The 27522-nt window shown below is 37.1% G+C and overlaps 1 protein-coding gene across 1 annotated transcript in view; it reads right to left on the reverse strand.

Annotated features, from left to right (window-relative positions):
- The window catches only part of BRWD1 (bromodomain and WD repeat domain containing 1), a 52375-nt gene that overhangs the window by 16031 nt on the left and 8822 nt on the right, over positions 1-27522 (reverse strand). The window contains exons 8-30 of the mRNA XM_026053023.1: positions 26488-26588; positions 25335-25405; positions 24371-24471; positions 23628-23668; positions 22691-22789; positions 21026-21179; positions 20255-20389; positions 19015-19143; positions 17618-17843; positions 16982-17167; positions 16038-16221; positions 15128-15221; positions 14078-14218; positions 12234-12319; positions 11684-11879; positions 10013-10129; positions 9798-9905; positions 9447-9571; positions 9257-9339; positions 8781-8892; positions 5209-5270; positions 1744-1899; positions 1288-1408 (exon numbers count right to left, since the gene is read on the reverse strand). Of these exons, the coding sequence (XP_025908808.1) occupies positions 1288-1408; positions 1744-1899; positions 5209-5270; positions 8781-8892; positions 9257-9339; positions 9447-9571; positions 9798-9905; positions 10013-10129; positions 11684-11879; positions 12234-12319; positions 14078-14218; positions 15128-15221; positions 16038-16221; positions 16982-17167; positions 17618-17843; positions 19015-19143; positions 20255-20389; positions 21026-21179; positions 22691-22789; positions 23628-23668; positions 24371-24471; positions 25335-25405; positions 26488-26588 (2828 nt within the window). The remainder of the gene's footprint in view (positions 1-1287; positions 1409-1743; positions 1900-5208; positions 5271-8780; positions 8893-9256; positions 9340-9446; positions 9572-9797; positions 9906-10012; positions 10130-11683; positions 11880-12233; positions 12320-14077; positions 14219-15127; positions 15222-16037; positions 16222-16981; positions 17168-17617; positions 17844-19014; positions 19144-20254; positions 20390-21025; positions 21180-22690; positions 22790-23627; positions 23669-24370; positions 24472-25334; positions 25406-26487; positions 26589-27522) is intronic.

The following is a 27522-nucleotide window of genomic DNA, read 5'->3' on the forward strand; positions in this document are numbered from 1 at the left end:
ACTGCACGCTTAGTATTATGCTAAAATGGCAAGAAATTGCAGAAAGTAATTATCTTTCCACATTGCAGTGGGATGAAATGCCCTTCATTTCAAGTGAAGCTTCACTAGACCAGGCTCAAACTTTTCAATAACATCCCGTATTTAAAAATAAGCATGCAGATGAAAAATAGGGAAAGAAGAAAAGGACATGCATACACACCTATTTCTCCATATTCCAAACATTTGGCATTGTTACGAACTGTTCCAGTGTGATGAAATGGTGAGTTATCAAATTTTGTATGTATGTGTGCTTAGCAAGCTGACTGTACACTAAGTCCCGCTATTTTATGCGCAAAACCTCATGATGATTATGAACCTACTGGCAAGGCATTCAAAACCAGGTTTCAAAGTAATATCAAAAGGAATACTTCATACAGCTAAAAAAACTCTAACAAATCAGCACTTTCACTTGAAGCCACTAAATTCTGAAATATCTTTTAAATAATGTAACTATTAAGGATCTCAGGCTCTCTGCATCCTTTGAAAACGCGTTATATTAACTGCTCATCCTCAGGAGTTTAAAGCTTTGCACAAGACAATATGCCAGTTTTATTTAGGAGGAAAACAATGATCAATGTCTCCTTTTTATTTAAGTAATGGCTGAATGCAAGTTCAGATGATAAATACTCTTTAACTTCTGTTAGAGTTGTGAATATCCAGCACCTTCAACAAATTAGAATTTTGTTATCCCTACATTTGAGTTTCCTCTCTTTTGCTATCATACATTTTTCTCATTTAAAATGCCTGATGTCCTAGTTGGTATTTCACTTCTGTTTCTAAGTCCACTTCTAAACAAGTACTTAAAAGTTTAACTCTCAGAGTTGCAAGTACCCAAAATATTGCACCTCAAATCCAGAATCAAAATATCTCCAGTATCAAAATGATGCTGATGCTTTAGCATCAAAATATCTTCCCATTTATTACAAGCTTACTAATTTCCAAATTGCAAGTTCTGCATAAAAACAATTTCAATGTTTATTACAACCCTAAAATCAGTATCAACACAGCCTAAAATCAATTTCCTTAGGAGAAACCAAACAAGCCAATACTGGAATATTTATATTCCAGTTGTCAAATGTCAGAGCCCTGCTACAAAATACTAGTAATGCTAAGTTCACAGAGTAGACCACTGGTGTTCATAAGATTTATAAGCAGTCTAATTGCTCTTCTTCCCAAAMGAGTTTAGGTCTCTTCCCAAGATACAAGCCCAAGACCATATTCTATGCTCTTCCTGCTGTTAGTACCAACCTGTAGAATCGGTTAGCCAGTCTTGTCCGAATAGTGTTCAGGTCTGTCGGATAAGCAATCACAGTGCAGTACTTGGGATACGTACACAGGTCAACGGGACCAGCGAAGGCTGCTGACATGTCTGTACAAAACAGCAACATTAAAACTAAAGGTCTGTATACACACACGTTGGAGGAACAACTAACTCAAGGCCTGTAAGGACACACATTCGAGTAAGCTACACATGGTATTTGCACGAACATTTCTGATAAAATTAACTATGGTTAAGAACAAAAATCTCTGGGTACAGGCACGCTGAAAACACTGCATATAAAAACATGTAACGTTTACAGTACTTCATCACAGCTCATTTTTAGAAAATACCAGGCGTGACCCAGGGATCTGTTTATAAAAYGTCATGCCAAAGGGAGAAAACAAATAAAGAACCCCCCTCAGTATCTTAGCTTATCTGCTCACCCAGAGTGAGGAGCTGATCRATGCCGCTGATGATCCGCTCGCAGGCTTCATCGCGGGAGCGCGTCCCCCACTCCCCTTCCTGGGGCTTGTAGAGCAGCTTCTCCATCTCGTCGAAAGTCACGGAAACGCTGGCTCCTAATTCTTCAGGCTGATCAACTGAAGAGTGGCAGCAAACAGGGAAGCAYGGAGAGAACACACAACAAAATGGCATATTGTCTATATCCACAAGCATTTATACGATCAATGAAGTCTTTCTTTACATMAAGTGGAGTTTGATTGCAAAGCTATGGGGAAAAGAAACACAAAATGCATCCAAGGATGCACCCAGGCCTAACATTTACGCAAGTAYTGTATGCTAGTTGGCTGTCTAACCTGTATATTTCTACAAGCTTTTATTTATTGTTCTTAGGACATCTTCACATTCCATTTTTACATTTGTACTATTCCTGAAAAGCTATGCCTCTAATTTAATCAGCAGACTTCAGCAGGAACAAGCTAGTGAAGACGCCCAATGGGATGCTGTGGACAGGCAGGCTCGATTCATCTTTCTTTGCAGAGAATGGAAAAGTGAAACGGCAGCTAAACCGGCAGGTGACGTTGAAGAGCCTGCGTGTGGGCTCCTGGCTACGAGCGGGCGGCAGCAGCGCCCAGCAGCATCCAGGAGTCCAGCCATTACCAACAAGAGCAAGAAATGGTGGTGGGTAGGTCCTTGTCAGTGTTTGAAGTGATTGCACTCCATGAATAAATTCTTAAAATAGATACACTATATCATATAGTGTGTGTGTGTGTGTGTGTGTGTGTGTGTGTGTGTAGGTATACACTGACATGCTATACAGTATAGTCTGTTTTACGCACTACTCCATAAACACGCTATAAAATATGCGGAGTCAAAAGAACCTAAACAAGCTTTAATGATTATCTTTTAAGCTCACAAAATAAAGGACTACTTTAMATACTTCAACCAATCAAGACTAGTYCTGAKGACTCAAAATCACTTCCAGTTCTCTGCCCACTACTGCACTACCAGAGCGCTAACATTATTTGCTAGTCTCTCAAATAAGACTGAAGATAAAGCAGCTCCRATCCTGGAAACACGCATAAGCTCCAGGTGCAGGAAAAGATTGGGCAGAGGTTTCTCATTTGGATAATCCTTCTAACTGATCTTCGAGGTGAAACAAACACCACAACCAGAATCCCCAGGAGGAAACAGGGTCACAACAGAAAGCTGARCCCTCAGCATCAGGGTTACAGTGCTTCAAATACAGGTAGCTGGAAAAGACACCACCAACCCAATCCAGGACATTTCAGTAAGCAGGAYGCTGAAAAATCAACTTTCAGGTCCATATCCATATCACCTTCTATGGTCCTGACAACTCTGTCCCTAACACAGCAGGTCTGACATCTGCTTCCGAGAAAACAAATTTACACCTGCAGGATATGAAAGGCCAATAAACTAAGTTGTGATCTGCTATTTAATCAACTTTGACATTCTTCCTTTTCTACAGAAGAAACATTTTGAGAGTTGGATGAGAAGAGTGACACTGAACCTTGCATTTGCCAGACTAATCTGCAAGTTGTTCAATTGAACAAAGAAAGCAAAAAAGAAGGGGTAACTTCTATTTTATAGTATATTATTAATATAATGATACTAGAAACACATAAAACCTTTCTTCTTTAAGAGCATTATTCCCCCAGAGAACTGAGAGCCCATTCTTTACCTGGAAAATACTAGAAAACAAGGAAGTCAAGCATTTTTATTTACTACTTCCTTCCTCTAGCCTTGTGCCTTCTCCTGGTGTGGGACTTTTCCCTGACCCAACTCAGAGGATGTTCTTCTCATCCTTCGATTTTGTCCCCAGAATGTGCATAAGGCTTCAACCCTTTATTTCCTTTTTATTTTTCCCTTCATTCTCCTCTGGTATAGYCATGGCTCCTCAGATGGTTCAACTCTTGACCGTTTCACATGGTAGAGGAAWAACCTACTAGATCAATCATGCAAGTAGTAACTTGCCTCTGGCACAGTCAGTAAATGATGACTTATGYATGTAATATCATGCAGAATTAAACTCGTGTTTGTAGGATGTCAGTATTATGGAATTATTATATACAGAACTATTATAACAAAATTAGAACCCACAAAAAAGATTTGCTATATGGACAAATTTAAGCAGTTGAGAATATTAAACTCCCCATCTCAATCCAGAGGAAGAAATGATAATTAATAAGCATAATCTAAACAGGAACGAAACAAGACATGACTTAAGTTCATGTGTAAGGCTTCGTCCAGACACTCCGACTATAACACAGCTGTCTCCAAAGGATCCATATGAAAGGTCTTAATTGGGCAACAAAGAGAATGAGATCAGAAGCTGCTGTACAATAGAAAAGGTCACACAGTGGTGACAAGAAAAAAATCAATGGAACATTTCAGTTAAATCTATAAAAAATCCTGCCAGTCACTTTTATACATCTCTTAAAACACAGAAAGACAATGCCACGTTTTGATTTCAAGCTGTTTTGCAGAATTTTTCATCTCAAGATGTGACTAAATTAGTCAATGCTTCAAAGAGGAGACAGTCACACAGCTACCGAGAACATCCACATGTGTGTGCAACATTATTTAGAAAAGTATTTAAAAAAAAAAAAAAAAAGTCCTTCTGGAGTTTGGGATGCAACCTAACTCCTAACAGGTGATTAGGACAATCACAGAATCAAAGAACCCTTAAGGTTGGAAGGGACCTCTAGAAATGAGCATCTTTGACAGAATATCCTCCTCTCCATATTTTGCAAACCTCCCTCCAGCAGGCACTGGCAAGTGAAAGAAAACTGAACTGAGTCAGACAAACTAGGAATCTAATTGTTTCATTCACAGCTCATTTGAATTTGACCATAAATCTTATAAAGTGCAGCTTGTAAAGTACAYGCAGTAAGGATTTCCAGGCTGGAAATAATTCAAGTGCATGTTCATTTATGTATGCACATCATATATACAGCTCTCCTCGTACTGTATTACAACAACTTAGTTTTTATTGTAATAATATACAAGATCATAAGAAAGTTTACATTTGGAAGGAGTAGCCTTTATTGTATAAGCTTGAGCTACACATTTAGGGTATCTCCTCCAAAGTAGTTCTGGAAGATGGCAAACTTCTTAGAAAAAAAATATAGGGGTATCCAAGGTGTTCTGCCAAATCAGAAGGGAGAGAGACTACATTAAAGGATATTCTGCTAACAAAGGGGAGAAAAAAACCCATCAAGCRGAGTAGCTGACACTCTCTTCAATTTGAAGATAACTGTGTCCTATCAATTCCACCTGTTAAGTGCATGTATACAGCAAATATTGTGCTCAGGAGATCTGGATCACAACAGAGATAAAAATCATTTAAGGTCCATTAATTGCAGRAAACAAATAATCTGACAAGGGAGAAGCACATTAACTGGTCTCTCAGGGGGGGTTCCACCTACCATTATCAGGGACTGGTTCCATGTCCCACGGACTAAGCTTTTCATTTTCACCATTGTCCCATCTGAATCATCAGGAAAGAAAAAAAGTTACAGCTAGTTTAATTCAGAAGCATTTCTTTTCAGCTTATTTAAAACATTTTTCCCCACAATTCTTCACCACAGCTATTTTAAGCATTAATGAAGTACACCATGTAAGAGCATGTAAGGCAGAGCATTAGTCAGCTATTAAGAGTACTACAATGCATAAAGCAATCATTCTTCTTAATACATTTCTAATCAAAATTGTCCTCCTGATTTTGGCTATATGCAACTGACCCAAAACAGCAGCATTATTAAAACAGTAACAGAGGATACACTAACAATGACATCTCTCCAAATACACAGGTACATGGAGCTGACAGGTTTCCTTAGATGACTGTCCCACTGCTTTTGTACCTGTGCATGTGGACAGGTCTCTGTGCCCAACCGTAGCCCATGCTGCAACTTGGCCAGCAGTTTCAAATGTGATTTCTTCAAACACCTTGGTGAACGCCATGCAGTTCCTGTGACTCCATACATCCCAGGGTACATACACAGCCTCGCACTTCCTACGTACTTACTTCACAATGAAAGTGGAAATTCAATAACCCTCTTCAGAATATCCTACAACTAAAACACTGCTTAGGTAAGACACCTCTATTATTTTGCACTACCTGTAAATCTAGCAACTTTGCTCAATCCATACTCTGCCTGTTTGATGTACAGGAGCTCACACATTTTGGAAGGTTTATCTACCAGATGTTCTCTGCCCATCAATGATACCTTAGAAGCTACTGGTATTAATGAATGTATACACTGCATCGTAATACTATGTGAAGGATATCAACATAGTTCAGTCAAGCTAAAGCTCCGTTTATGAACGTATCTACATAAAGCTTTATGTCTATGTCCACACATCTTCATCTACATAAAGCTGCTTCTACACAAATTGCCTACTTTAGGACAACCAAAAAATTAATACATTCAGCTCATACAGCTTCCAACTATTTAGTAACTACACAGCAGCTGTGGTGCTAATTTGAGAAAATGACTTCATGTGCAGTGACCTGGTTGCCGAGAAATTTTGGAATGTATTAAAAGGAATAGTACGAAACAGTCAATAATTTACAATTTTGGGGTAATTATTCCTCTCCATTTCATTCAAATCAGGCATCTAACACTTTCCATCTACTGTTCTGAAGCCATTTTCAAAGAGTATTTCCTCTATAAGTAACAGTGCCGTTCTAATAAAGCTCTTTGTCTCACAAAGAATAGCTGCAGATGCCAAACTCAGACAGATTAGCAAGATTAAACAGAGATTATAATAAAGCACCATAACCCCGATTCTGACTGAAGAACAACAGCAGCTTTTTGTATTTTTCCTCTCTCAAGGCAAAATAATAAACTTTTGTTTAGGTTTCTTGTTTTCTTTCATTTAAAACAGACGCAAAAGTGAAATGAAAAATCTCGCTCTGCATTCAGTTTATAGAGCACACAGACACAAGTTAAAAAGCAACCTTCACTGTTCCACAGCAAGGTATTTTGGTCTAATCTGAAGATTCYTGAATAAGGATCACATTTTTTTAARGAGCCCGTGACCATGTCAAGTCATCAAAGCYCCCTGTCCCTACAAAACAGTTCGTACACTGTCATACACCTGCATTTCTTTTCCTCYGAATAGATCACTACTGAGAATGAAATGAGAGCTGGGAGATGACAGTATTTCATTAGTCTATTTGAGAGGCAATTCCATCCTATACATTTTAGGAATCTTTACAGATTTTGCGCCCTATGCTCGAATCCTTAAAATTGAAAGATTTCACTCTCTATCAAATAATAAAGCTTGCAGAAAGCATGCAAAATGCCCAGAAATCAACATACAAGTTGTTCATGAGCAGGGGTGAAATACTCACGTTCTCTCCATATGCAGCACAGATCTTTAAAGGGATCTCACTTGGAAGTGCTGCTTACCAAATAAACAAACTTCAAAGTAGCTCTGGACCTTCTGCCCTTAAAAGCTGGCACAATAAAGACACTGAAATATTCTTCAGCCTTCATAGATAAGCGAGTGTAGGAAAATAAGTTACAATCTCTTTTCAATTAACCGAAAAAAGTGATTTCTGAAAGAAACTAAAAACTCCACTTACATCTACTGTAAGGAGTAATAGTGTTAATATATGGAAACACGAAAGGTGTAACATACAGATGACACATTAGGTACAGCAATATAATTTGAGCTGTTTTTATTTAACAGATATAAATTAAGTGCTCTGAAATAAGGTTTAACTCTAATATTGTTTCTGATAGCAACATCCAGACTCCGTGGATGTTTCCTTGGTGTATTATTTTACATAACACCGGAAGAGACAGCAGCCAGGAACTGCAGTTCAAAGCAGGCAGCGTGCCTGGCAAGCAAGGTCAGCCTCCTGGCGGTCTCTCTTCCATGAGGGAATCCAAGGACACCAGGGCTATCCCAGACAACTTGGAGAGAGACAATAGCCTGATGCTGAAGATAGAGGTCCAGAGTTACCTTGTTTAACCTTGCTTCCTTTGTGTGATGGATCTTTGCCCATATGAGAGAAGGTGCACAAGAACAGTGCTAATCCACACGGGGAAGAAGAGTAACAGGACATGCTGGCACATGCCTCAGGGCAAGAAGCATGGGTCCAACCCTCCTCTGCCAGTGAAACTTCAACTTGCCTGGCCTTTCTGGTTTAAACCGTTCTTTTTTCCTACTCTTAATATCTTTCATAGCACTATTCAAAACAAATGGTAACCTGATCATCCGCCCCATATGCCTTAATCTATCCAAAAGGATCAGGATCTGACAGGTAGACTGGTCAGAGGAATTTGTCTCTCACCAGTAACACAGGACTGCTACAGTTATTCAGCTGAATACCACGCCAATCAGAAATGAGAAGGTGAAGCCACAAGCAGGACATCCATAACAGAATCTGGCAGACCAGTCTCTTAATGGCCTGGTGTAGTGAAGTTCTRCCTTCACCTTTCAGGTGTCCAGCACAAAGGAAGAACAACGTCTAAGAGTCAGGTGAGCCTTAACTGTTGTACACAGGTACATACACAGTCATGTTATAGGTATGCTTGCTCCCACAGAAGACATGAAAGACAGGATTGTACAACTTGAGCACCAAAAGGATCACCAAGCTCAACAAAACAGACGGGATTCAGCATGCCCAGACCATACCCAGTTACCAGGAGTAACTGGCATCCACTGGTAATTGCTTATAGCAACCGTGCGGTGTATTTCACTGCACTGTTTGCCTCATGAAAGCAGTTCACCAATGCTCAGTAATTGAAACAATTCACGATTCTGAAAAGATTCAGGAATGTGTTTTACTACATCATTACTTACTAAAAACTTCCCTCAAAATATTACATATTCACCTTGTGCTCGATTAGTGACTAAGAAGCAAAGYCATGTTACAACCAATAAAATCATTTGAACAACTTGAGAATTCTTATATCAACAGTCTAGCTGTGTAAGAGAAAACCCCAACAGTCATTTTAAAAGTGTAAAGTCCTTTTTTACTTACTTAACGCTGTAACACTGGAAGTGGCTATCTGGATATTGAGGTTGGTACGGTTCTTGACCCAACACTGTCCCAAACCACCAGGCATCATCGATAATGGAGCGGAACCTGTCAGCTGCGACAGAAAAAAAGCCCGCTCACATTTTGCTAATAAGAGCTCTGTGCGTAACTATAAAAGTTTTTCATCAGCAAATTTTAAAGTTCTAAAATTAGTAACTTTCAACAAAATGAGACAACCTATGAYGCAAAAACAACCCAAAAAGCCCTCGAAACCCACAAGATAGCTACTGCAATTTTAAAATGTAAATATGCTTGCTAACTTCAACTATAAAACAAGAAAAGACTAGAATTGCAACATATTTCAAAGGCTCATCTTGAATCTATAGAAATCCCCCAAAATTTCCAATACAGCAATTAGTAGTTTCAACCATACTTTTTATTTCAAAATTCTCCGGTCAGATACTTAGAAAGTGACTTACAAGCTTGCCAGTTTCTTTGCCGTGCTTCATCGTAGAACTGGCGCAGTATAAGGAAGTCAATGACATCTGGCATATCGTGGTACCTAGACAGAAAAATTGCTTTTATGCATGTGACTTCAAGGCTTTACRAGAAGCTTATAAAGGGTTGTACTTCTGAATATTTTTTTCAGGAAAATAAAGATGCACGTACTTGATGGAAAATGATTTGTCTGTGTGTTTTCCAGTGGCATGATCTATAAAAGCAAGCTTGAGGCAACACAACGTGGGAGGACCAACTTCGTATCTGATTCCAACAATTTTTACCAGCTCCTGGTCCTACAGGTAAAAATGAAGAGTTTCATGAATGCATTCTCTCCTGTGTTGTGCACAAAACTCCTAATTTCACATTGCAGCCACATCCAGAGAGCCAGAAATATGAAAAACATATGCAATACTTTAATAGAAGTCAGTCTTTCAGTCTCAGCMATTTTAAGACAGGATTTACACTCAGGCTTCCCACAGGTAACCGAATGCTACTCGCACACCTTCAAGGTAGTCTTACCCTAAGGACTACTTTTCTCCATGGCTCCTTGTGTGGATTCAGCTCATAAATATTATTTCTTCTAACCGCTTCAATGTAAGCCTCATGTCCTTGTCGGAAATATATTACCTTTAAAGGCAAAACAAAAACAAAAAAMCAGCATTTTTCAGTACTTAACAACTATGCTAATGTGCAAGCAACAAGCTTCTAAAGCAGATTTTAATAAGTAGTTTTACCTCATCGCCCATCTGAGGTACAAACGGAGATCGTCTAAGAGCAGTGTCYGTGATCCAAACAGGAGGATGCCAGTCATACGACAAATCCGAGTTTGCTGGCTGTGTTGAAGCACCAGCCTTCATATTTAATAAACAGTAAAATTAGATATGAGACATTTTCTTGGCATGACATCAAAACAATTTCCAGTTTTAATTGACCAGACAAGGCCATGAGAGACCGATGTACACTTCCAAAACCTATTACCAAAACTCTTCTAAGACTCTGCTTTGGTTGTAAGCACATTTGCAGTACCCACATGAAGTATTCTTTTCCTACATGAACATCTGACTAAGCAAGGCAACTTATTATGCAGATCCCTAGAACCAAAGGTTACAATTTAATCAGTATTCTCAGTGACTAACTAAAAATCTAACAAGCTGCAAGAAGCTATTTGAAGACGGAAAATTATGAAACATATTGCATAGTCATTATACACACTTAGAAACTAAGCAACTTGACAACATTTATTCTCACGTCACTTCATTCCGTAGGCAGACAAGTTAATCCTGCTCATCAGGAGCATCTTAAAAGACAGAGGACACTAAACTTTTGAAGCAATATTAACATAACATCGTAAGTAACAATCAAATAATGCAAGTACTTCTTCAGTAAATATCTGTCAAGACAATTTGAAATCTATTGATGATATTGATGATTTATGAAATATCTGAAGAAAACAGGATGAAAAGGCATACAAGTTATAAAAATGCTCAAAATACTATTTCTGTTTCAAGTTAGAAGACGATCAAGATTATTTTGATTTATTCTACTAACGTATTTAAGAATAAATTTCAACCCAACTATCAATGGACATCATAAAATATATTGACTACAATCCACAGTCTTCAGGAAAGAATGTTTAAAACCAGACGAGGTCTGTTTTTAACAGCTTGTCTGGTTTTAAACAAAGTCAGACAAGCTTTTGACCTTTTTTTATCTCAAAATGGAAGTCACTTTCATTTGCAGTGCAGATTCTTCCAAACAATTTACTATGTATCTCTTGCTGACTACTCCCTATTTTGAAAGGTTTTGAAATCTTCTCAAATTAAGTAAATGCACATTGTATGTGAAGCCTCAAAGAGCAATTCAGTCTCAAAAAGCAATTCATACTCAGATTTGCGGTTGCTTTGAACATGCTGCCAAGTGATGAACAAGCATGCTGAGTTTTCTGAGAGGCGGAGTGCTAAACTACCAACTACTCCTATATCTGGATAGATTGGTACTTCCAAAGCTCCGTAGAAGTGGTATTAAATATTGCTTGTAAGATTTCTCTATCAGTACTACTCCATAGCTGTAAAAAACATTACAGTTATTGTCTACACTAAGTTAAAAATATTTGTTTATCTTAATAGGTATCAAGAGAGCAAAAAAGAGCAAGAATATCACATTTATGTAAAAGCACCTATGGACTAACAGTAGCAAATCAAAGGACAATAGCACATGGGAATTCTGAAGAAGCTGAAACGTGAGGTTTATTTTATGAAAACTATTATTTGTTTGGTAGAGATACCAACATCCTTGCCCCATAAAAGGTAAAAACCACTGGTTTATAAGAGTTTCCTGGAAAGAGGTCTGAACCCTAAGAGAGAGCTCTATTAAACAGTGAGTAAAAGGAATCAAATATCGAATACCTCCTCCTGTTTTTTCGGTTTTGGCTTTTTCCTTCTTTTTCTCCTTCTTCTCTTTGGAGGAGACGTTTTCTCTGCTGACACTTCRTCTTCTGAAGTACTGCAGTATCGGACAGCTTTCCTTCGAGAAGTCCGCACGGGAGGCTGCAGATTAATCCCTGCGTCAGCGATCCAGTCAGAGTACCTGCTTGAAGAATCGCTGTCCAAGGGCAYGGGAAAACAGGCAGAAAAGGAAGATACAACCAGGGAATCAGGTGGACATTTTGAATATTTCAGTGGGTAAGTTATCTTAGGCAAATATTCACAGATTATTGCTGAGAGAGAGGAAAAAAAAATCTGCCTTCTCTCTCCTTGCCATCAATAAATAGATTTGAAACTGTATCAAAAGATAGGAACATTTTTGTGAAAAGGAAAACTACAATGAAGCAGTAGTATATTTTATCATATGATCAGACAATATATTAGCACTTATGAATCATGCTAGAACTTCACACCTCTCATTTACCAAAATTCAAGCAAAAGTCACGATGAAATAGATGCATTTTTTCTTTACCTAGAACTATTACTGTTGCTTTTTTTGTCACTTCTCCATTCTTCCTCTTCATCAGATGAGCCAGAGCCTTCACTTTCTTCAGCTTCCTGAGTTTAAAAAGCATAATTTAGTATCAATTCTGAAGTTTTTCAGACATGTTTTAGCTATCTTTAAACCTAAAACTTTCTTTTTTCACGCCTGCATAGTACAAAGTTAGGAAGATGTTTGCCTGGTTAAAAAAATAAAAACAAACAAACAAAAAAACCCAGCAAACAACAACAAAAAGATTTTCACCTTGTCAGGTACTAACTTCAGGAGGGCACCATTAGTCCCTAACTTCTGTCCATCTATCTGCACCCATCAGCTAACTGTAAGATCCAACTGCCCATCGCTGATGGGCAGCTGGACAGTCRACAACAGTCTCTGCCCTTTCATATGGCAATGTTGGTTTTTAACTAATCTAAATTTACATTCTTTGCCAGAAAAAAACAACTTCCTGGTGATTTTGACTGCTTCAATTTACAAATTTATGATGATCCGATTAAGTCATGGAAAACATACAATAAAATCTAGCTCACTAAAATATAAAGTATTGTAAGTTGAGAAGARTAACTTAAATAAGCCTATCACATTTTCCATGTGCACGTAACAKGGCATAATCTGTTTCTGAATTAGTAGTTCTGAAAATCCTTTTTTTTTTTTCCATTAACTATTTATACAAGTGAGGATATGGTAATTTTTTTGATTTTAGCGTCATCTGATTGATCCAATAGTAACTGGGTATTTTCAAGCACGTATTTAAGTTCAAAGCTCTGTAAATAAGCATTCAAAAATGCCACAAAATACATTACAACTTAGCTTCCTGACTGCTGCTGAACAATTCATGTACATTTACAACTCATTTACATGAGTTGCTGAACAACTCACTTATACTTCATGCTTAAGAACTGTTTTCCATAAGTGAAGTCACTGAATAGAACACATTGCCATGTCTCAGACTCTCTATCATCAAGCAAAAAAGAAATAGTATTCGACTTGTAAGCTGAAACGACACTGTCTGAATTCATCCGCCTGATAAAAGTTATCAGATGGCCACAGTAAGGAAATTAGCAGCTTGATGCAAAACAATTTGGTGCTATTTCTCCTCACCAAACCATCGGTCCTGTTCACACAATGCATAGGACAGGCAGCATTCACTAGTTGCTTTTCTTCAGCTTCAAAGAATACCATTCTTCAACTGTCTTACAGAATTATCTTCTCAGTTCTAGTCTCCCACTTTATTTTGATAAATAAGAATGGAGAGTACTGAATATACGACAGTTCTGACAAGCCCTCTTCCCRACTACACAGCAACCTTCCCAAATCTTCCACTCCTTTCCTCCTCTCCGTTTGACCTACTCTTTCATCGTGCTCAAGGAAGAGCAACACAAGTCCAAGGCAGTCCTATGACACACGTCTATTAAAGCACCTGACACCAAAGCAGGCAAAAGGTCTTCATCATAGAATATTTGCAAGTTTTCCASATTTTCAGGTGTAGGTGCAAGAAGATTTGGAAGTGTTTTTACCAAGAACAACAACAAGGCATCTAAAATTCAATTTTCCATTTAAGGTAGCTTCAAGGTTGTACATTGAATTTTTGCCTCAGACTATAGTTTAACCATTGCTAAAGCAACAGGGAAGATTTGATACAATTCCTAAAGCTACTGATAACTAGTTCTGAGAAAAGTCTCAATTTACACTCATAACCACCACCTTAYAGAAATACTTTCTCTGATAGGAATTTCTGAAAGGAAAATGCACATTTTACAAGGTTTTACTTTTTCCAAGAACTTGGGTTGTCAGCACAGAATTCAGAGAGAACTTACTTGCTCTATCAAGCCAAAGCAGTCATCTCTTTCCTCATCAGAAGACTCAAGTTGTTCAATGTTTTTCCGTGTTCGGTAATTTGGGTATTTGCGTCTATGCAGTCTACGCTTAGATTGTATTAATGAAGATTCAGAGTCACTCTAATTTATTAAAAAAAMMCAAAAATTAAGAGGTTAAAGACAAATACATGTATAGCAAACMCCCCTTTGTAGAGGTGGAAGAGTATCTAAAAGCACTGGTGAATCTAAAAACTGAAATGGCCTGATCATGTAATTCCTTTCCACGAGAAATAATTTTGCTTTAAGCCATTAGCTTGAAGTCTCATTTTTCTAATTTATGATTTAATATCATTCTAAAAATATAAATTAATAAATATAATCTCACTCTTCACATGCTACTATTTCTGACAGGTAGATTCAAATTACCTGATAAACACTAAATATTAAAATAGAAAATCCTAATATGAAACTGCCCAAAAACATAATTCTGAGGCCCAGAACTCCTTGACTCCCCCAGTTAAGAGCATCATACAGTACAGTTTTTACAACTGAGCTGTTTTGTATTGCAAGATGCAGTGAATCAGATCATTATCTTTCTATAAAAAAAAACATAGAATATCTGTTTCTTATTGTTCTTAAACTCACCTTTTCCAAAAGGAGAAAATGGAAGTATTCAAAATAGGATAAAACAGAAAAAACATCTTGAATAGTCTTACCYGTCTCTATTCTTTAGCATAAACCTTCAAATGTGTCCTTGATCCCTTAACTACCTTGTACAGTTTAGCTGGGCCAGAAAGCCCTGAAACTAACCCTGCCTTCATCTGTTCTATTAAGTGTCTTAGATGGAAGGAGCCTAGGTTCCCTGACAGGAAGAAAGAAATTAAAAATAAATAAATAAACAAGCCTTGTCTTGCACTAAGAAGTAGAAACAGAACCATCAAGAATCCCTTCAGAAACTATCCATCCTCAGAGAAGTGTGCTGATTCTTATAAGCATGATTTGTTTATATCAGAGGTAAGAATTTACAGGTTTGTAAAAGCTTCTGCCTACCTTTTCTGATGACTGGAATGACTTTCTTTTCCTCTCCATTGCATAAAGATCTCTCTCCTCTTCTCCTTTTGCAATTCGATATTCTTCCTGCTTCCTACAAGGAAATTATGAAAATCCATTTAGATGATACTTAAATTCAACTGAATAGTCACAGACCTGCTCTCTTTAAAAGCTCTTTCAAAAATATCCCAGAAGTTAATTTCCAAGAAGATAATTTCCATTTCTGGATAGARTGAAGAAGCGGGATGTTACAAGAAAAGGYTTTCCTCAAAGGCAGGCAAACATCSATCAGCATATAGCAAACTTTCAACCACATTTTAAAATCCTGTTTTTCCTTTCGTAATCATTCTACCTCCAAGAACTGAACACCACGAAAGCTGCRTAAAATCTTTTTCATAAATGTGGCAACACATATGGCTGTATGACTGAAAGGAAATATTCACCTCCGCATCTCGCCTCTCCTTTTAACAGGTGCGTAGTGACAATACTTCTGGAAGAGGTTGTTTGCTTCTGCACTGAAGCACCTCTGCTGTACAGAGATTCACACTACACTCCTGGCTTCAACTTACCAAGTACTCAATGTTTCTTGTTATCGCTATGAAGTCCCACAAAAGCACAACTTTTGTGAACTTGTGCAAATGAATTTAACCTCTATCCCTGTATTCTGGAGTAAGAAAGAATCTCAAAGTAACTAGAAATTTGGAAGTATGCRAGAAAGGCTGTTAAACTGACTTTCCACTCATGTTTGTAGAATGGACTTTTCAATTAAGTTTTAAGAGCAGCTGAAAATATAACTGATTTTTCAATCTGTACCATGTATCTATTTTAAGCGTGATAAGACTGGCTTTAAAATTAACAGTAAGGTATGTTCTCTATGGAGTTACTGGCAAACACTAAGTTGGCTGCACACCTTAGCAAGGCTGGTGGTATTTCTGGGACGACTACTCTTCTCCTCCAGGCCTGCAGGTCCCGCTCAGTGGCCATCTGGCTCCGCGGCGCGTTCTGGTGCATCTGCCGCACTCCCTCCACCTGGCCGCTGCGCCGCAGGCCGATGTTCGGAGGAGACTGGATGTCCAAGCTCGGTCTTCTGAACGCTAAAACACACATTTGCTTTCCTTTAATAGACTACAGAGAAGAGGAACTTTCTCTATTCTTATAAGAGGTAAAAAAAGTGACAATATCCTGTATTTTAATCTCCATTTTCATAAACATGTATCCAATTATTGCATTCAGGAAACTATCTGTCTCACAGAAAACAGACTGGGATTCCCAGTAGAGCTTTTAAAATGATTATTTTTATGACTATCTTAATATGAAAGCTATCCATACATGAAAGTATAGTACCAAGGGTGCTCCTCAATTTTTTTTCAGGTAGTTCTGAAGTTAATCGGGCTATAGAAGCACGCAGTCAGAAGTTGTGTTTATGCACAACCAAAACTGCAAAGAGACCTAAAGGAGATTGATTTAAATCTGTACCTGAACTTGAACCCTAGGTTGAATAATTTCTTTTTATTTYGGCTAACTTTAGAGAAATAGAAAAATCATATTGTTTTTGTATAATGTACATTTACTCTTAAAAGTATAGCAGTCTAAAATAAATTTAAACTAAGGCTTTTTAAAAAGAGGGAAGGAGCTTGTTTTCCAATTTAATCACAAGAGTAGCAGTGTTTTAACTAAGAAAAATGAATCTTTATCAGATCTCTCTCTGTTAAGGGCATTTTAGTGTCCAAAAGAGCATACAAGTTAAAACCCGTTTGAAATATTCCATGCCATCATGCCATGTAACAAAATAAACACAGTCAAGATTTAAAAAAAAAAAAAAAAAAAAAAGAGTATTTAGTAGGAAGTTCCAACCTCTTCTAGGGGTTCCTTCTCCATTTTGTAGGCTGCTTGAGGCAGTTTCTTGATCAGCTCCCATTCTTTGGTCTTGTTGTTGCTGTAACTGTCTAATCATGCCATCAAGAATACTGGGCTCCAAGCCTTGTTCATCCTGATCAATTGTTTGTTGGCCTATAACTTGTTCAACCACTTCTCCATCACCTTGCAAGCATAATAAGAATCACAAATAAAACTAACTGATTACAGGAAATATGTAATATCAATCTCATCACATGGAAATGAGTTTCAAAGTTAAAAGAATAGAAAGAGAATAATTTTGGAAATTACTCAAATTCCTTACAACTTTTGAGACACAGAGCCCAAAAGTCCTGGTCTCTACATAGCAGCTACAGCAGGCAGAGAAAAAAAATAAAACCCACAAGAACTTGGGCCCCTCATCTGAATCTCACTTTTTTGTGTGCACTACTGACTTAAGTAGTATTTACTGTTTGCCCATTCAGTAATTTTAACTGAAACAGATTACAACTGTAAGCACACAAGAAAACAACAGCAGTTTTAAATCAGCTATGTCAAATCTATTCTTTTCCCATCCAGAATTACTACTGTAATTTTAACTTCTTTATGTAGGTCTTTTAGTGATGCTGTTCTTACTTGTTGCTACATATCCAAGTTGAGGTATTAAGTGTTCRTCAGCACAGTTCTCTCTTCCCGGCACCAATCTTTGATATTTTGTTGGATGAGGGTTTCCATCCACATCTACTAAGAAGGGGGGGGGCATGAGATGAGGAGCCTGTTGAGTCTGCTCATCTAGGACATAATTGTTAGAGTCTCGAATAAGTGGTCGATAGTCAGTGTGGAAGAACATCTGATCAGGAATCTAGAAAGAAATGAAGCTGGTATGTTGTCAATTTGAAAAAAAAAAAAGAATATGCTAAAGAATATGAAAGAAAAGGTTACACTAATTCATGTATCTTTTACCTTAAAAGGRAAAAGTTAAGCTCTCACTGAAGGAGAACAACAAACTCCTGAGATCACTTAAACACTTAAAGCATTGTTCTATACTTAAAATTAAAATATTATACATCCTACTCTTTTTCTCTGCCCATGCAGTTAACCAGGTTTGTCTGTTTTCCATGAAAGGAAACCAATGTCTAAAGTTCAATGTAAATTCTCAAGGTTGATTTCTTTCTTAATTAATGTTCATCAGAAATAAATCTTCCTGCAACTGAAACAATTCGTTAAATGCATGCCACTGAAGAAAAACAGTGTTACACAAGTATTAAATCACACTCAGAATCTTTGCTTCTGGCAGCAACAAGCAAAATGAACAGAATGAATTACAATTTCAGCTGATAACCTACTAAGAAAAGACACACATATCCTCCCCCCCCCCACACACACACACAAACAAACAAGACTAGCAAAGAAGAATATAGAATATCAGAAATTTATTTTTGACAGCTATTTCAAGAAAACACATGTATTTAACTAAACAGAAAGGAAACAGAGTATGGCACATAAGTAATAATGATTAGATAACAGAGCAATGAACTCGATGATAAATTCCAGTCTTAAAGCACTAATTCTTTTTGAGAAATTAGGAATAAAAGCAGTTTTGATGCACTGAAAAGACTTGGTAGATATATTTAAAATTTTAAAGCTTTAATATTTGCAAGACTTAGTACAGCTAATATTAATGTGTTACTAAAATGCAAAGCAAATCAGTTTATGCTAAGCTGGTAGAAGGGGGAACCTCTAGCAATTAKGTCAATTATCACAAGATTGAACAATTAACATGCACAGTAGCTGCTGAAGACGAATATGTGTTACAAAAAGTTTTTGCAAGCTATTCCCAGGGGAATTTTATGACACTTTTTTTTGCCATGCCATAACCATGAACATAAGAGAACTCACAAACATCAAGAAAGCAGCTTTATTTAGATCTCCTCCCCATAAGAAGAGTTCTTTATAGGCCATATTAAAGGAAYAAAATGAATTAAATATCTTAACTTGGAAACAATAACAGCTTTAGTAGAAATTTAACTTACCTTTTCATAAGGCCGGCTACAGCCGAAACCAAATATCAAGAGATGCCCATGAGAATCTGTACATGCAAAATGCTGCCCATCTGGTGAAAATTTACAGTCAAAAACAGCACCGTGTCCTTGGCCTTCAATCTAGATTGAAGGAAAGAAACTCAAGACGACTTTTTCAGACTTTTTTTTTTGAGCAAACAGTAATGCAACAGCAGCAAGAGTTATTAAAAGCAGCCATACACTCATCACAATTCTTTGTGCTTTAACTGGTTTTATTAACCACCTTAAATAAAAAGCACGGGGAATCTTAAAACTAAAAGTCATTTCTCTACTACCTGTATTTCAAAATTCAAATGAAAAGCTATCAAATTAAGGGAATGTCATCTGGAAGAGCCAGCCCACATCACTAAGCTTACTGTAATAACATTTCCAGTTTTAAGACTTCTGTGAATTCTGGCTCATATGTCTCCTGAAATGATGGTCCAAAACAGAACCTTTCCATCTTTTTAGTCAGGTCAACTCAAAAATAATAATAATAAAAAAAAACCCTACGAATGACATATAAGGAAAGGAAAAAAAACTCTTAGTGGCAAGAGAACTGGATCAACAGGTGAAGTCAGACTAGCACAATTATTGACCATGATGAAAGGAAAGTCTTCCTCCAGCTCTCCCAATCCTCATACCCAATTACAAATTACAATTACTCCCCTTCTCCCAGGGGATCAGAGCATGCTGAGGTCATCTGACACTCTAGCCAGGAGCAAACTAGCAGTGGAAGGATGGGGAAACGCTCTCGATCAGAGCAGTGACCCACTGCAGCTCACTACTGCAGTCATCAAGCCACACCTGGTGCCTTCAGTGGGGCAGAGCACCAAAGCAGCAGCCTGGAGTAGACTAGAGAAGCAGAATCTCCCTTTCCTGCAGTGCTAAGCTGCACTCAGGGTTAAGGGTTAACTCAGGTTTAACTCACAGTTAAACTCACTCAGGGTTAAGTTACAAGTCAGGCTGCTATAGTCAAGGAATTCAAAGTAAAAGCTCAAGAGAAACTGAGCTCATGGCTTTTGCTGCCTTAGAGCAAATTTTCAGGGTAGAAAAAGGGGTTGAGGGAAAGACTCACACTTGCTAGCACAATAATATTATCATAATTTAAAATAGCATGTGAACATACTGCTATATCTTGAGAAAAAAAAAGTGAAGAGTTACAACAACAACAAAACAGTTACAACACCACAAACACACAGAGAAGTCTTACCATGTTAAAATAATGCTTCGTTTTCGTGCCTTTTGTAATATCCCAGATAAAGATGTTGCCATCGTGACCCGCAGACAACATAATCCTGGAATCAAAAGGATGGGTCTCCAAGACAAATACTTCATCTGCATGCCCCTAAAATTCGAAGTTGCAAGTCACATGCAAACAGAGGAGAAATCTAAATTAGCAGGACACTGAGAGTGGAGTCCTAAAGCACTCGCTGGGCCATCCCCTCCTCGCTCTCAACCCTTCTGGAAAATGAACTCCCTCTCAGCCACCTTCAAAAAAATTCAAAGACTTCCAGAAATGCCACAGCTTTCCACAACATATTTATTGGGATTGCTACCCTTACAGTCGGAGGGCCACAGAACAAGCAGGATGGAAATCCAGACCATTTCATTCTAAATTTGATCACTTCCTAGATTCTACCAGGGGACAAACAAATTTAGAAATTTGGAAGCACACACATACCTYCTCTCACCAAAAATGACAATAAACTATTAAATTGGTGAGTATGTTGTTATTTCATGGCAATCTGAAACATTTCACAGGAGAAGTAAGTTCAACACAGCAGCTAGGGAAAGTGTTGGGTTTTTTTTTGTTTTGTTTTGAAGGAAGCAGTTAGTGTTGGTTTTAAAACAAATCTACACTGGCTTTACTATTCTCATACAGCTCTCAAGACAAATCAGATTTAATGATCAGCTCCTCATGCACATGTCACTGCAGCTCAAGGAAGGCCATCTACTCCAAAAAGTACGTAAAATTACCTACCACCAAATCATGAAGCAACTGCCCTGTATTGGAATTCCACACTTTGAGAAGATGATTATTCACAGCCGTAACAACGTAGTTGTCGTTCTGGTTCCACGCTATCATTGTTACTTTAGGCTTCATAAATTTGTCTTCTTCTGAAGATGAATCACTACTTTAAAAGAGTTGTGCAAATATGAATATTTTGAATTAGCCCATTTCAATCTCAAAATACAGAATAACTTGTTTTCCAGAGTTGAGAATCAGGCAAGRGAAGGGAAGGGACAACATGATTTAGTTTTTTACTGGATTTTTTTGCTCATTACTTTCATTTTCTGAATAAAAAAGCCTGTACTTCCTGAGTTTGAACAATTTATATTTACAATTGGCTTTTAACTCTAAAATAGTTCATTTTCAAAAAATTCAACATAAATRTTAAGGGAGTAATTATGCCATCACAGAATTAATATTTATGCAAGCACTTCTGCAATAGAATATTCAATTCTATTTTTCTATAATTGGTCCTCTATGTAAAGGTCATTAAAATTTATATTTTTATTTTGAAGAATATCAATAGCAAAAGCTTTAGGAAAGTTGAAACTTCCACAAGCCTTATCCTGACAAGCTCAGGAAACTTGGGGCAATAATATCATTTTAAGTGAGAAACCCAAGCGAGTCTCAAAACAAATATATTAATACTATGACAATAGTTTATAGCAACCTTAATTCATTTCCTTTTGTTTCTACCCCCAAAATAGTTTGTGTATATATGTATGGTAGGATACCATATCACTTCCCTTCAGCATTTCAGTCAACAAAAGGAAAGAGGTTTTCAGATGTTTTCATGTAACACTATTTCCCATGTCAGCTAGCACTGTTTTCTACAATGAATCCTGCTGCTCCTGCTGCTGTATACACTGCTAAAATTGTACAGATTATCCCAGAGAGATGTCTATATTTCTGCTTTATTTCTATTGAAAACACCTGTGTTTGTCATAGCTGCACCACAAAGATAGCTTGCAACCATCCTCTGATCATCTAGTACAACTGAGTTGTGCATCTAATCAATTCCAAATTCATCAGGTTTCTGCCTAAAAAGCTCCTAAAAGGCAACCTAGCACTCTACATTACTGAACCTCACCCAGGATGCAGGTTTCTCCAGTGCCATATAAAATCCTGTTTTTCACCTGCTGTGATGCTGTTCATGCTGCATTCCACCAGCATATTTCATTAGCATACTTTTGAAGTGTTCAAAAGAAACAATCAAAGTAGTTTGCAAGATCAGTTCTTGATGAAATCCACTGATCACCTGTCATCCTCCCTCCTGGAAAGACCTTGATATTTACCTCATCTTTGCTAACACAAAAAAGTCTCTCCTACCACATCAGGCACCTTACAAAAGCCCAGATGGGAAAGAGTTGCTATGTTTTAGGTTATTTTTGTCAAATAAGAAGTTAACATAGTTTGACAAAATCTACATTTGAAAGCTAAATATTATTGATGCACTTATTCAAGTGCAAATAAAACTTTAAGAAGCTATTATCATCATTGGAAAAATCAGTAACTCCCCCCTAAAGATTACACCACCATAATATTGCAAAGTCTCATTGTAAGACAATGTGTTTGATGGCTTTTTCCAAACTTTCCAATTTTATGCAACAGATAAAATGACAACACTCCATCTACCCTGGTAATCGATCAGCCATATCCAACAGAATACTCCTCCACTCTGCTTGTTCAAAACGCCAGATTCGAGCTGTTCCATCTCTGCTGCCACTTATGAACCTTGAAGAAATTTAAAAAACAAAAGTTTCAGCCCCTCAAAAGAATCTCTATTTTGAAGGGTTCCCCCCCCCCCCCCCNGAATCACAGAGACATAAGCACAAATTTAAAACATCACAATGAAAGACTGATAAAGACTAATTCTTCAGTGTGTGTTTGAGAGGGATCTATACAGTCTCCTCTGGTTAACCTTCTTTCCAGAGGTCAAAAGGGAATTTTTGAGAGCTGAAGCAGAATAGCTGTCAATAGGTCTATTAAAGTGGCAAGCTCCAAACTTAAATTCATTTTACAAAAACTATCACCAACTTTTTCAATTACAATATTTTAATTGTAAAATTGTAAAAATAGTTAAGATTTTTAAGCAAACCATTCTGAAACTATCAGGTACTAATAATTCATATGTAGCATCAAGAACAGCTCAGGTTAATACAGCTTGAGAGGTTCCTACCCACAGCAGTGCACAGGAAAGTCCAAAGTGGCTTTTCTTAGACAACAAGCTGTAAAACTCAGTGGCTTGGGTTCCCTTTCATAAACTGCTGAACTATCAGTACAACAGAATGAATACTCAAGGATTCATTTTAGTAATAATTTAAAATCTTAAATATCTTCCACAAAGAGTGTTACCAAGCAAAAGCATAGACACATTTTCCTCTTTTTTCATAGTGTCTTTAAAGGGTAATCCATGCAAGCATGATGGACCAGCACAACATAACATGCCAAATACAAGTATAGTTGCAGAAGAACATATTTGGAAGGAAGAAAATTTAAACTTCCTAACCAGTCTTAACTCGGTGCACCYCCAAATTATTGTTTATTTACATTTGGGTATCTTTCAACATACCTATCACCACTATTAGAAAACTGAATGCTGTCAACTTTGTCCTGCAAGAGAAGRGTTAAACATTAGAAATTATTATTTTTTTTAAACAAGAAATACAGGAAATACAGGAAATACATTTCTGACAAATCTGAGATGACAGGAAGTATTTGTAGTTTCAAACAGTTTTAACTGCAAGATAAACCAATCCCAAAGGCTTACAAGAACACATTATTTAAAATGTAAGTTTTTGATAACATCCCACTAAACATGAAGTGCTAACTTAACTGTTTACCGTTAATTTGACAATCAAATTACTTTTTGAATAGAATTTCTCACGCACTTCCAATATTCTAAACCCATTATAATCCAAAGTAATGTGTTTCTCCCACTGACTTGCACAGTGCTTAAAATACACAATTAGTTATTCATTTCTATCAGTGAGCGGGGAAAAAAAAAAGTAGATAAACACACCCTGCTTAGATTACCTCCTAGAGCTGAAAGTCTTCACTGCATACAGGGATATGGCTTAATCAACATCAACCAATTCTACAACACGAATGGTTAAAGTGAAATCAATGATATCTTTACACTTTATCTTCCAACCCATTAGAACAGCCAACTCGCATTTTGAGACTACTAGCTGAAATTCTGTGCAGATTCTTAAAAATATTCACTAAAAGAACATTATTACAAATCCACTAGTGCTACTACCTCACAATTTTAACTTTGACCAACTAGCTACTGGAGTTAACAGTCATACTTACAGCATGACTTTCCAATTCAGCTATTTTCTCAGGCATTTCGGAGCCAAAATAATACATCCTGATGACATGGTCGGTACTGCCAGTTGCTAAAAACATACCACCTAAAAAATATCAAGCATAATTAAGCTGGCAGATAAGAAGTTAAAGGAGATCACCAACATTTCTCAGATACCTACAAATAAAGTCAATTTTCCTATGGGCTTCCACTGCTATACAAGCTACACAAGGGTAGAATGAAATCCTCTCCCCTCCTTCCCCAAAGCTTTCAGACATATGAAGAACACTAAGTCACATTCAATGTTTCAAAGATGCAAAAATGCACCATTAGTGGAACGCTGGAACACTTTGTTTTACTAACTGTGCACAGGCGCAATTATGGAGAATATGGCAAGTTATCATGATGCCATTATTGTAGCATAAATGTCATTTGTGGCAGGTAAATCACTTAGATCTATAAATATTTTGGGTTTTTTTCTATTTTTTCTATTTGTGGATTTTCCAGCAAGAAGGTTTGTTTATGGATTATTCCTGTATACAGTCTGGCATAGAATCAAGAACTCTTCTTGGTAACCACTGCCACTTCTGACGACTGTGGTGTCTTAAGAGACAGATTTAGGGAAACTCTAAATGTTACGCTAAGGAAAGCATAAGGTTACACTAAGGGATTAAGCAAATACAAAAAGTCAAGTAAAGAGGGCTAAAAAGTAAATGAGCAACAGGTGATTTTTACTTTTGTAGGCTGCCAGCAGCAAATGGAAAACTGAATCCCTTAATTTAGCCATCTTTCACTGTAGGCCACACTAGCCTATGAAAAACTTAAGAAAACAATTCACATATACACTTACATACTACACATTGACTGCTTTCTGCATAGTGTAAGTTGCCATAACCAAACAAACTCTTCATGGGCAAGGAGAAACTGCAGTGCTAAAACAAACCACTCAACAACCTGCACGTTACTCACCTACGCTGAAGGAGGAACAAAGCATCTGAACCCCCGGCCTGGGCTTCTCCGTGAACTTCACTGGCCGATTGCTTAAAGAGAAAAGTTGCTTGAAACAGGACATGCCACGCAAAACTTAGCTTTTATCAACTTCTTAAAACACATTAGTATGTTTCTTCTAATGCATTTGACATAATTGCTATTTCTTGAATGCATACAGTAGCATCTGTGCATCTTGTAKGGGAGACGACAAGCAAAGTTTGCCTCTTTTCAAAATAAGCACATACACACACAAACCCACATGGGATATTTTAAGCTCACACACCTAGCATTTTGCAGAAAAAGTCGTAAGCCAGTTATTACCTAGAAAGGACAGCATGACATAACAGAGATAACGTATATTTTCTGTCATCTCCCATATTTTAGTACGATTTGCCACTTGCACAGTGTATCTACAAGAACAAAACTAGTGTTCTGTCATCGTAAAATTCCAGTGAAGGAGAACATAAGATCTAATGGATATTGCATTAGAGAACCCTTTGGAAAATCTGTAGGAGTTTTCAGTGCATAAAATTAAATACAAGTCTTAGAACACCRTACAAACAGTGATTTGAAGTAGCTATTTAAGAGTAAAAACTACAGTAGGGAGAAAATCCTGCATTAAAGCATTGGAGATTTCTTCTCATTGCTTTCCTGCTCTCCAATGAGAATATTTTCTATGTACCARACAAATACTTAGAACTCATTAGAAGAATGATTTCTTATCTATATTTGTATGATAAAAGGCAGAGAAATTCAAAGTCATGAGAATTTTGCATTGAGAACTAGCAATGATTACACATCCTCACTATCTTATTTAAACAGYATTTGCACCTCATTCAGCGCTCTAGGTTTATTTCATAAGCAGAATTAAGAACACAATTAAAACAATCTCCTCCTACAACATATTCCTAAAGGTTCTTCAGGTGAAATCATCTCTCTAATGGCCATTGTTGCAGTTCTGCTATTTTTAAAATCATGCATGAATTAAAAAAAAATCATTCACCCTTTAAAGCATGGATATTTTCAGAACAGTTGTACTAATAAACGATAAATTATTTTATAATCAAGCAACATTAGTTTAATCAAGAAGACTATGTCATAGAAAGGGTTTATCAACAATCCAGTTACGTACTTGAATTTCATGGAATCTGTATCCCATTGCCAAAAGCAAACAGTTCCATCAGCGCCAGTAGAGACCATATATCGCATGGATCCTTTAGCCATTGGACTAAACTAAATATTGGGGGTGGAGGGAGAAAAAAGTAAGTAAAATCAAATCCATAAAAGATATTTAGAATCAGAGTAGGAATTTATAAAAATGTTCATGTAAAATCTTGATTTATATGTTTTCATTAAAACAATTAAAATCAGTTGCTGAGAAATGTCAATTTTTTTTTTTTTTTCCCCTCTTCCTTCCCATCATTGACTGAAAACTTTAAATGATGAAGTAACAAACATAATAGAGGAGGGTAGCAAAGAAAAAGAAAGTAAGTTTTACTAGTCAGGCTCACTTTTTAAATTATTTAATTAAACAGAGCACCAGTTATGAGGTAGCTTGAAAAGGCAGGACCCAGCATCACACACTCATTTACAGGAAYTCCTCACACCTGCTTAAGATATTGCTGAGAGCTACTCCTTCAGAAAACTACAGAGGACACAAGGTGCTCAAATTCACCTCAGTCAGTCATAAACCTTAGATATTTTCATTATAACCTTATTAAGAGCTCTAAAGACAAACTCTCTACGTGATTTTTTTCTKGTATTGAACTGCACAACCTGGCAGAAAAACTCTTCCTCCCTCCAAATATAGGCTGATTGTCTCAGAGGCAAACCCAACAAAAGTGTGGGTAATAAGCTGCATTTTGTAGTTTAAATATGTAAATATTAGACCATATTTGCACTTTTGAAATAATATTTTTGTGATTAAAATACAAAGCGTATGAACCACTAAAACCAGCACATAGTCTGCCCTTCGAATGTCTCTCCAGTTCCAACAGCTCAAAATTACAGGTAGCTACCTCCAAGCAACCACCAAGCAGACTACCTTTGAAGAAAAATATCCTGACTAATTATTTTGGCATGTTAACATCGCTTCTCTGAAATCCTAACCTTTAATTTCAGGAATTAAGTACTATCATCCTTTATTTGCCCTTTTCTCTCTCTCTCT

This window comes from Nothoprocta perdicaria, unplaced genomic scaffold (assembly GCF_003342845.1).
Source record: "Nothoprocta perdicaria isolate Ctin4 unplaced genomic scaffold, notPer1 scaffold_96, whole genome shotgun sequence".
Taxonomy (NCBI): domain Eukaryota; kingdom Metazoa; phylum Chordata; class Aves; order Tinamiformes; family Tinamidae; genus Nothoprocta; species Nothoprocta perdicaria.